This window comes from Chenopodium quinoa, unplaced genomic scaffold, assembly GCF_001683475.1.
Source record: "Chenopodium quinoa cultivar QQ74 unplaced genomic scaffold, ASM168347v1, whole genome shotgun sequence".
NCBI classification, from domain to species: domain Eukaryota; kingdom Viridiplantae; phylum Streptophyta; class Magnoliopsida; order Caryophyllales; family Amaranthaceae; genus Chenopodium; species Chenopodium quinoa.
Window position 1 is genome coordinate 2,875,119 of NW_018742418.1, and position 11,264 is coordinate 2,886,382.

Below are 11,264 nucleotides of genomic sequence, written 5' to 3' on the forward strand. Positions count from 1 at the left end.
CGACGTGAAAGGTTGTTAGTTTTGAGGGTTTGGTCCCAAATCTATATTTCAATTCATATTTGATTTATTTATTTTATTGATTTAACTTTCTTGAAGTTTACTAACGTGTTTATTATTTTAATAGCAAGAAGGTTGAGGAATCAAAGTGAGTAATTCAATTACCCCTTTATTTATTCTTTTGATTTTGGAGAAGAAATCATGCTTAGGATGTTATTTTGATTTCTAGTATCATGTTTAGGATAATGTGTTGATTTTGTTATTAGTGACATGCTAGGAGTTGTAATTTTGATTGATAGTATCATGTCTAGGATCTTACTACTAACGATATTTTGATGATATTCTTATGACGATGATTGTTATATTGGTCATATGTTGCTTGATTAATCATATTTTATTGGTATTGCTTGATCACGCCTTTTTTGCAGGTTTAAAGGTAATTTGTACTTGAAATCACTCCTAATAAGATGACTAATAAATTGATTTATGCTTAATATAATCTTAATTCAAGTGATCACCAATGTTAGATTTGATTGTGCATTAATAATCAACCAACGTAGATTAAACAGGTTTAGGGTTAATTTGATGTATGTATGTTGATCGAAAAGCGCGCATGAATATCAATAAGAATCAAGTAGAGGCCTATTTAGGGCGGGTTTGGCTTCTCTTAGGTCAAATTCGTACAATTATCCCTGAACATCTATCCACTCATGGTTCCAAACCACTATGAAGTCAGCAATCTCTGTGATTGTGAATGGGGTGTAACCTTCACAACCATGAACGGTTTACAAGTTCCTAAAACTTGTTGATGACTCTTTTTCTCTAGCTTCTTTTCCTTGGAGCGCCGCTATGCTTAAAAACATGACCCACATGTAGGGTGAAGATGAAAAATTCCTTATAGTTTTTGGCGACTCCACTAGGGAGGATTTCTAAATTAATTCCCAATTTGTTTGGCAGTTAATTAGAATGAGTGGATAAGACTTGAATGATTCTTGATATTCATGTGCGTAGTTTGATTAACATTGTGGCATGAGCATAAAAAGGTATGCATTGGAAAGACCATCCATAATGCATCAAAACGTAGGACATACACATAGGAAAGGTCGGAAATATTTTTCACAACTAAAATCGAAAAGACGCTGCGAAAAATCGGAAATAATATCGAAGATTAAAGCTGCCGCAGAGCACCAGAACTGTCACCATGCGACAGTAATCAACGCCAGACGGCAGCTTTGTTGTTCTGCGATAGAGCTGTCGCTGGACGTTGATTCCTGCCGTCCAGAGACAAGTTCTGGCAATTCTGTCTTTGCGTTTGTCCTAATTCTAGTACTGTCTCGACGAATTTACTTCCTGATTAAGTTTTTCGATCTTTCTGAACCCATATGTATGTTACATATGGTTTTAGCCCTTGAGAATTCACTCTCTGTCCACCCTAAAAACACTCTGTGTAATAATGGGTGCATCCGAGTTTGTGAATTCACCAAACCATGGAATTGAGTTTAACTTGTAGAGTCCCGTCCATCGCACCAACCCTTCTAAGGTAAGGCTTGCGTGCGATGCATCCGGACTCTTAACCATGGACCCTCTTAGACACCATAATTCTTGACCTTAGAGAACTAGAGCAATGGTTAGGTGATAAACTCACTGCATCATGTTGTGACTACTTGACTACTTGTGCATATCTTACTTGTGCATAGCTTGCTTGATTAAACTAACCCTTTGTCTTGACTTGATTCTTGTACACATGTCTTTACAAACTAACCCTTTGTTTTGACTTATTTCTTGTACATATGTCTATACACACTAACCTTAAGGACCTTACTTAAATAATTTGGTTAATTAACACGAACCCATAAAGTATAAATATGATCGACCTAGAAGACTTTAGGCTTAAACATTTGAAAGAACAACTGAAAAACGAGTCACTGTGATGTTCCAGTATTGGCGCACCACTTTAGACTTGTGGCGCATGACGATGATGATCATCGTGCCGCGACAATCTTGTCGTGTCGCGATGGCTTCAACGTCTCGCAACAGTCTCCATCATCACGCGATGGTTCAGTCCTTCTTTCCGAGTCTTCGCATCGAGTCCCACTATCACGATTAACCAGTTTAATGACAGTATATGGTCTTTCCCTGGTCTTGTATGAGTCCAATCACGTTTCTAGTCACTTGGTCATGACACGAGTCTTGTAAATATCACTTCTACTCACGAGTCTTTGCACACACCTTGTACATATCTTTTTTCACACCATGACCATGTCTTAGGTCCATGCATGAGTCATCCTTTCTTTCATTTGAGTTGAGGGTCCATCCTATTCTCAGAAATTTCCTTATCCTTCCACAAATATATCTTTTCCCTTTACATTACTTTTCATACATTAACTTCTTAAACACTTTCCACATTCACATACTTTCCCTATACACATTCCTCCTACATGCTTTCCCCATGCATATCATTCTCCCTCATACACCATGTTCTTTCGGGAATTTCCCTATCTATGCATGTTGAATTGAGTTCAAGTCATGTGATTGACAAGAAGTGTCCATGGTTTCCCTTTATACAACGTTTGGTCGAGAAAAGAAGGACGTTTAGTTCAAGATAACTCCTACATACAAGAGATCTTCAAGAACACGGTTCAAAGAAAGAAGAAATTAATGGCCTCTAAGGATGATTTTGAAAAACTCCAAAAGACTATGAAAAATCTTGCCGAGGTTGTCAAGGGACTCACCATTCAAATGGAGAAAGTTGAAGACCATGATAAGTATGTTCCACCTGAGACAAATAAGCGCATTCAAGAGAGCCTAAGTCAAGTCTCCAATGACTATAAGTACCTTGAGATGAATATAAAGGGATTCTCACTGGACAAAGAACTTCTTCCGCACAAGTTCTCAGCCACCAACATCCCTAAGTTCAAAGCTACTGACAGTCCTTAATTCCATTTTGAGACAATCATGGAAATCAAAGGGATAGGTAAGAAAATCTTCCCCTCGCTTTTCTCTCTTTCCTTGGAACCAGTATGTCAACAATCGCTAGACGAAAAAGGTAATTTGGCACTGGTTCAAACCCCCCCCTAAGGCACCGGTTTTGAACCGTTGGGGATTTGAGGGATGCCAAATCCTCAAAAATTTGGCACCGGTTCAAAACCGGTGCCAACTAAAGGCTTTGGCACCGGTTAACCGATGCCAACTTCAAAGGCGCGAAATTTTTTTTTATTATCAACACTATTGGCACCGGTTTTAAGCAAGAACCGGTGCAAAAAACCCCACTTTAGGCACCGGTTCTGGTCCAAACCGGTGCCAGAAATACCCCAAAAAAATAAAATATTTTTTTTTTTTTTTTGCATTTTTTTCACTTAAATTGATATAGAAACATTAACATATATATAAAGTTACATATTTTCATTAAAAAAAAGGCTGTAATATTACAATTTTCGTCCAAAAAAAATTAAATAATATTACAACCTCGCAGCCCACCAAAACAGCAACACCAAACCACACCACTACTGTACAGCACCCAAACTAGCAGCCCAACCAGTGCAGAGCAGGCACCAGTAGGTCCCTGAAGAACAGCAGTCAGACAGCACCAGCTGAGTAGAAAGCTTCAAGGATCAGCCCATAAAACCTAGCACTCAGCAACACAGAATCAGAGCAAAGCAAATCAGCAAAACCGCAACTGAAAAACTGACCAGACCAAACGCAAATAGCATCATAGCAATCTGAACCATAGCAGAACAGACCCAGGATCACAGAAACACAAACTGCACCAGAGCAAAGACACCAGCACAGTAGCCACCACATCAGAACCAAGCTCAGGAACGCAGAACAGCTACACAACAGGCCAGCAGAAAGACAGACCATAGCAAACCAGCAGGGACAGAAAAAACAGAAGCTCTGAGCAGGCACAGGAACAGTCAAACAACCCCAGCACACTGACTAGCTCAGCATCACATTAGAACACAGCCTACAGCAGTACACAATAGACAAAACAGACTAGAAAAGAATGCAAAAACAGCAACACAAGCAATGTGACGCGTAAATTACCGAACTTGTTCAAGGTAGTATAACAGAGGTGAAGACACAAAATGAAAAAGATCTTGCTCACAGGAGATACATCAACCATCTTTCAAGTTCATTTATCTCAATAATTAAACACCACTTCAAACAGCTGGCCTAGAAAGAAGGCGAAAATAGCAACACCAGGCAATGTCACTCATATAATACCAAGCACATAGGGTCAAGAAGAAGCTCGAGGTAATACAATAGAGCAGGTCATCGGCATAAAAATGAATAAATAGAACATCAACCATCTTTCAAGTTTATTTACTGAGATTTCAACGCGCTAACATCAATTACACATTGGATGCATGGTAAAGATGAAGTTCAAAATGGAACAGCAGGGCAACAGCCAACAGATGACATGGACCTAAATTAAACGATCAGGGTCACTGTATATATTCAGCAATCTCTATAAGAATAAAATGCAGCATACATTCAGCAATCTTAATAAGATTAAAACGCAGCATACATTCAGCAAACTTAATAGGATTAAAATGTAGCACATGTTATAGGATTAAAATGCAGCATATATTCAACAACAATAAAATGCAGGCATATATTCAGCAATCTATATTTTTAAGATTAAAATGCAGAACTTAATACAAAAATACCTAACAAAATCCTGAAATAAAGTCAAGTAAAACCCCTAAAATTAGAATAATCAATCACTAAAAAAAAACTAATCTAAACTCCTATCCGCACCATTTATAGTCAGTTTACCCATCAATAATTTAGATCGATAACAGGACATAAAGCAAGGAAACAGGCCACAATAACACAGGCACATAAAGATACATAGCATCACAAATATGAATTTCTGAAAAGTGAATAAATAACAGAATATCAATTGATGACTATCTTTAGTAATAGAAACAGGGGCTAAATGCCTACCAGTACAGTAGCAGGTGACGAATCATGATGCATGTTATCCCTCAAAAGATAACATCACCTGTCCAACTCCTAGTTAAGCTGAGTTGCACATGTACAGCTAGAAAAGCATATCAGCGATTCAGCAAATGAGCTATTATATTGAGCATTAAGAAGCTACAATTGAAATACCTAGTACTACAATTATATTTCTGATAAAAGGAAGTAAAGACAAGAGTGTCGTGATTACCCAATCGTGATAACCACTAGCCTCATTCAGCCCATAAGTCAGACCAGAAAACACCCCTGCAGCCAACCCTGCAACGATGAAGCGTGTTTGTGAGCCACCAAAGTTGTTACAATAAAATGGCTCCAGAACTCATTTTACATAAAACCTTGAGTCTAATGAACAAAAAATCCATTGAAAATGATGTACTCCTAGAGTCCTAGACCCCTAGTACATTCACACTACTGCAGTACTGCACAAACAAATTGGAGTTGATCTTTACATGTTTTACCCAGAGAATAAACTTACCCCACTGAAAAGTCTCTTTGCCTGTACTTTTTACCTGGAAAACATTATAACACAAATGATCAAATCAATCACTGTAATAAGGTAACTAGTTACGGATATATTTACACCCGGCACGCACATTTGGCTAAGTCGATATATTACCTAAAATGCCCATTGATGATGAGTTTATTAGCAAGAAAAAGAACATGAACAAACAGCATGCTTTATTAATTAAGTTGCCACTCTTTAAGTCTGTGTGTAATAACACCACAAGATTAAAGAAGCATTGCAAAAAAAAAAAAAAAAAAAAAAAAAAAAAAAAAAAAAAAAAACAAGATTCGAGAACAAATACCAAAGCCTCAATTGACTTTCTGTTGGTCTCTCCTGCACAAGACGATTAACAACAATTAGTTTGTTTATTACTAGCTTACAAAGCTGCATTGCATCCGCCACTATCCACAACTACTTACGATAGAATATATGATTACCTCTAAGATCCGGAAATCTTTTCTTGGCACCATTACCATCTGTTGAATCAATTCCCACACCTGGTTCACAATTATTTCGTTAAGTTCGAGTTGAACAAGTACCAAATGTAGTCCACTTCTTATGCTAAATGGTGGCAAGAAGTTTCAGTGTCATAACTCAGTTTTGTCAACTGATTTTCTTCCAGATGCTGATTTAGTTGCCTCATGGCTTTCCTGTATCCACGTGTTGAAATCAGTATCTTGCAATCACTAGTATTGATCTCATTAAGAAGAGGAAAAGGCATGTTGTTGCTCTAAACTTTGTTAATTATGTCGCATATATCCCTAATTCTGACAGGTTCAAATAATGTGACAAGTGATTGTAGTTCGAGAGAATACAATGTTAGGCTTTTTTTTTTATATACGCAAACAAACTATCCTAAACCTTTCTGCAAAATTCTCAATACTCACCTTGTACAGTAATTTTAGTTGGAACCAGTGCCAACACTGAATTTTTCAAACCATTAATTTTGCAACAACATAGCATCGATCACTCATTTTAATATACTAGAAAGACTTGGATCATACAATAAATCGACATATTAATTTTGCAAGTACATCTGTACATGAATGATTGAAAATTTGAATCAAACATAATTAGTTAAGAAAATTACTTATGGACCAAGGGAAAGATTACTGAACAGATATGGCATCATAAATTTCTTAACAAGGCATAACAACACCACCATATAGAATTCTTATACCCAAAAAAAGGTGGTAAAAGAAACTTACTCAATTGATAGCTCAATTGCAGCATCTCTGAGGCTAACCTTTTTCAAATGATTTTTTACCAGGCATGATGCATTTTCTTGACAATACTTCCTACCACAACAACAATCATTCAGATATAATATAACCCGCCGATCATTATTATCATTCCTGAAATTCGCACGGCAGAACAATATTTCCTGGTACAAGTAAGATGAATCAGCAGCTAACAAACAAGGAATAAGAATTAAAATAGAAATTCATCAAGTAAATATACACCATAAGCTAGATTAACAATCTAAAGTCAATATTTTCTTGTTAGTAATAACTAAACAGACAATGAAAGAATACCTTCATCATATCCCAAAGTACATAACAAAGTCAAAATTTTGTGAAAGAAGCAAAATTTATGTCTTCAAGGAAATTCAACCAAGGATTTCTATCATCAATTAGGCTTACGTTATTGGTATTAGTAAAAAAAATTTGGCAATCAAGCTTAGACTGACAAACCATTATACTGTATTTTCTCTGTGCAAACACTCCTTTCAACCCATACTACTTACATATAATTGAAAATTTACAGTAGTAATTGAAAATTTAGTTTTTTTTCCTGATTAATCATGAGATTTCTGGCCCTATAATCAGTCCTACCCTCATTTCAAAACGCACACATCTCATTACTCAAATTGGTCTATGCTCCATTAACAAAACTATATATATATATATATATATATATATATATATATATATATATATATATATATATATATATATATATATATATATATATATAAAATAATGTTCGTATAATCCTCATAAAACCTAGGAATTCAACTGAAAAAAACAAAAAAATAACAATCAATAAAAATCGAAAAATATTCAGAAAACCTAGAAATTCTACCCAAAAAAAACAAAAAATAAAACAATCAATTAAAGTCGAAAAATATTCAGAAAACATAGAAATTCAACCCAAAGAAACCTTAAAAAAAATAAGCAATTAATAAAAATCGAAAAATATTCAAAAGCTAAATAACCCAGAAACCCTAACCTCGAATTTCTGATTTTTGGTTCGAAATTGATTCGAATTTGTTGTTGTTGAAGACTCACGCACATCGAATTGATTCAAAATAGACGCACCCAGAAACCCTAACCTCCAATATTGTAGAAAGAGAGAAGGAGAAGGAGATCGAATGAAAGAGAGAAGAAAGAGTATGAGAAGAGGAAAGATCGAATGAAAGGAGAAAACTCAGAAGCCCCTTCAATGGAGAAATTCGAGTACGCTTCAATGGAGGAGAGGGAGAAGCAGATGAGATGAGAAGAGGAAAGATCGAGGAAATGAAAGCAAGAGAAAGAAAGAGTATGGGAAATGAAATGAAAACGAAGAAGACCCGGTTTTTTTTTTCAAAAATGGCACCGGTTTAAACCGGTGCTAATTAACATAGTTGGCACCGCTTTAAGACGAACTGGTGCCAACTCTATGCCATACTTATTTTTTTTTTAATTTTTTTTTTATAAGTTGACACCGGTTTGAACCGGTGCTAATTAAATGATTGGCACCGGTTTTAGTTGGAACCGGTGCCAACACTGAATTTTTCAATCCCGCCCATTTCTTTTGGCACCAGTTTTCAAGAACCTGTGCTAAAGGGGGGGTGTCTATTTCATTTTTTCTACTAGTGAATGGTACTTTTCTGTGGGTTCTGAAAAAATTGCTACTTGGAATAGTATCACTTAGGTTTTCATTGATAGATACAAATGTAATGTCCAAGTGGGCACTAATCATAGAGAGCTCGAGATCCTTAAGCAAAAGGAAGACGAAGGCTTCACTGCATTTTACAATAGGTGGAAAGAGACTACCGCAAAGATGATCACTATCCCAAATGAAAAGGAATCCGTGCGGATATTCATTAGAAATCTCCAAGATAAGTACCAAAAGCACTTAAAATATCAACTTCTAAACACTTTCAAGGCTGTCTACAATATAGGCATCAAAATTGAGGACGACCTTATGAAATCGGCAGCGGCTAACAGTAATAATGCGAAAGGAAATAAGAATGATCATCCTTCTTCTTTCTCTCCCATTAATGAAGTACTTGCTAAAGACACTTCTAAGCAACGAATCCAAAGGTCAAAAAGGATGTTTACTCCTCTTGGCATGAGCTATGAAACAGCCTTCGATAAACTACACCACAATAGACTGGTCATGCCCATAGGACCAATCAAAGATCCAGTCCCGGAGGCCAGGCCACCTAAGTGGGTTTATTTAGGGCGGGTTTGGATTCTCTTAGGTCAAATTCGTACCATCATCCCCAACATCTAGTCTTAGTTCCATACCACTATGGAGTTAGCAATATCTGTGATTATGAATAGGGTGTAACCTTCACTATCGTGAACGGTTTACAAGTTCCTAAAACTTGTTGGCGGCTCTTTTTCTAGCTTCTTTTTCTTGGAGCACCGCCATGCAAAAAAACATGACCCACATGTAGGGTGGAGACGAAAAATTCCCTACAGGAGTGCGCTGCCCTCATCTCCTATGCAGCAGCACTCCCCTAGCCATGCTGTGCAGTAGCCCCTCTTTCAATGCTCTCCCTCGCAAGTGCGTGACCCTTCCCCTATTGCTCAGCAGCATGGCATTATTCCACCTCCTGCTACCCTTGCTGGGTTACAAGCGGGCAATGGCGTGGAAGATGTCTCACTTGGTGAGCACAAGCAACCCCATTCTCCTGCTGCACGACACTCTCCGCCCTCACTTCTTATGTACCACCACCTTATCCCATGGCCACCCGTAGTAGCCACGGGATCTTTAAGCCTAACCCGAAGTACCGAGACAATTCCCTTCATACTACTACCTCTATATCACCCATTCTAAAGAACCCGGTCCATGCTCTCCATGACCATAATTGGAAAATTGCTATGCAGGAAGAATATGACGCTCTTATTGAAAATGGTACTTAAGACTTGGTTCCAAGTCCGGCTAATGTGAATATTATTCGTTCGTTGTGGATTTTTTGGCATAAAACGAACTCTGATGGCTCTTTTGAGAGACATAAAGCTCGTTTGGTTGGTGATGGTAAAATTCATCTGGAGGGCATTGATTGTGATGAAACTTTTAGTCCGGTAGTTAAATTGGCAACTATTTAGGTAGTTCTCAGCATTGCACTGTCTAAGTCATGGCCTATTTATTAGTTGGATGTGAAGAATGCTTTCTTACATGGTAATCTAAATGAAACTGTGTACATGTATCAACCTTTAGGATTTAAAGATCCTTCCCGGCCCGATCATGTATGTCTTCTTCGAAAGTCTCTATATGATTTGAAACAAGCACCCCGGGCTTGATATTAGAGTTTTGCAGACTTTGTGGCTTCTATTGGTTTTGCTCACAGCAAATCCGATAATTCTTTGTTCATTTATCACCATGGTAATGCTACTGCTTACATTCTTCTACATGTTGATGATATTGTCCTCACTGCTTCTTCAGAGTCTCTTTGTCGCCATGTGATTTCACAACTGAGCTCTGAATTTGCAATGAAATATTAGGGTTAATTGAGCTATTTTTTTGGGTATTGTTGTCTCTCGTGACAAAAATGGTTTATTTTTGTCTCAAAAGAAATATGCTCAGGAAATTATTGAAAAAGCAGGCATGGCTAATTGCAAACCTTCTACTACTCCGGTTGACTCCAAAGGGAAGTTAAGTACTACTTCTGGTGCTCCATATGATGATCCGACTTCTTATCGTCGTCTGTGTGGTGCTTTTGCAGTATTTGACTTTTACTCGACCAGATATATCATATGCGATGCAACAAGTTTGTTTGTTTATGCACGTACCTCGTGTAGAGCACATGAATGCGTTAAAGCGCATACTTCGTTACCTCCAAGGTATGGCTAATTTTGATTTGCATTTGTATAAGTCTCCCGTTTCTTCTATCCTCTCATACACGGATGCCGATTAGGGAGGGTGTCCGGACACTCATTGTTCTACATCAGGGTACTGTGTTTTTCTAGGTGAATATGATTTCTTGGTCTTCCAAACGTCAGCCTACTTAGTCCAAGTCAAGTGCTAAAACAAAGTACAGGGGCGTTGCAAATGTTGTTTCTGTATCTTGTTGGGTTCGTAATCTGTTGCTTGAGCTCCGATGTCCTATATCTAAAGCAACATTGGTTTATTGCGACAATGTTAGTGTCATTTACCTTTCTAGTAATCCGGTTCAACACCAACGCACTAAACATATTGAGATGGACATTCATTTTGTTCGTGAGAAAGTTCAAAGGGGCGAAGTTTGTGTCCTACATGTGCCATCCCGATACCAGATTGCAGATATTTTCACGAAAGGTCTGCCTAAGGTTTTATTTGATGATTTTCGTGACAGTTTCATCGTTCGTAGTTCTCCCGTTTCGACTGCGGGGGTGTGTTAGATTATGTAAATAATCTTGTGTATAATTAGTTTGTAATTTACTAATGTATCCTTAGCCCTAACCCTAGTATACGCTTGTATATATAATGATGTTTAATCAATGAGAAAGGCACGACAAAAATTCTCATATTCTCTCATCAACCACCATTTCCACCTCCATATTTCCGACGGCTTCGCCACCAA

At 37.4% G+C, this 11,264-nt stretch overlaps 2 protein-coding genes across 2 annotated transcripts; one reads left to right on the forward strand and one right to left on the reverse strand.

Moving 5' to 3' along the window:
• Positions 1 to 3,386: 3,386 nt before the first annotated feature.
• Positions 3,387 to 7,033, reverse strand: LOC110709311. The gene is made up of 9 exons (XM_021887525.1): positions 7,024 to 7,033; positions 6,697 to 6,872; positions 6,083 to 6,138; positions 5,926 to 5,985; positions 5,790 to 5,821; positions 5,459 to 5,492; positions 5,174 to 5,241; positions 4,948 to 5,044; positions 3,387 to 3,622 (listed from the first exon to the last, which is right to left on the reverse strand). Exons 1-8 carry the CDS (start codon positions 7,030 to 7,032, stop codon positions 5,021 to 5,023), a joined length of 459 nt encoding a protein of 152 aa, XP_021743217.1. The 5' UTR covers position 7,033; the 3' UTR covers positions 3,387 to 3,622; positions 4,948 to 5,020.
• A 1,500-nt stretch (positions 7,034 to 8,533) lies between these two features.
• On the forward strand, positions 8,534 to 10,206 carry LOC110713612. The gene is made up of 3 exons (XM_021892067.1): positions 8,534 to 8,926; positions 9,856 to 9,951; positions 10,012 to 10,206. The coding sequence occupies exons 1-3, from the start codon at positions 8,534 to 8,536 to the stop codon at positions 10,204 to 10,206; spliced, it is 684 nt and encodes a 227-aa protein (XP_021747759.1).
• Positions 10,207 to 11,264: the final 1,058 nt, after the last annotated feature.

Coding starts and splice junctions, on each gene's coding strand:
- LOC110709311 (XM_021887525.1), bottom strand. Junction 5,986..6,082: donor AAATCAGTTGACAAAACTGA/GTTATGACACTG, acceptor ATTGTGAACCAG/GTGTGGGAATTGATTCAACA. Junction 5,242..5,458: donor CAAAGAGACTTTTCAGTGGG/GTAAGTTTATTC, acceptor TCATCGTTGCAG/GGTTGGCTGCAGGGGTGTTT.
- LOC110713612 (XM_021892067.1), top strand. CDS start 8,534: ATGATCACTATCCCAAATGAAAAGGAATCCGTGCGGATATTCATTAGA. Junction 8,927..9,855: donor AGGCCAGGCCACCTAAGTGG/GTTTATTTAGGG, acceptor CCTATTTATTAG/TTGGATGTGAAGAATGCTTT. Junction 9,952..10,011: donor ATCCTTCCCGGCCCGATCAT/GTATGTCTTCTT, acceptor GCTTGATATTAG/AGTTTTGCAGACTTTGTGGC.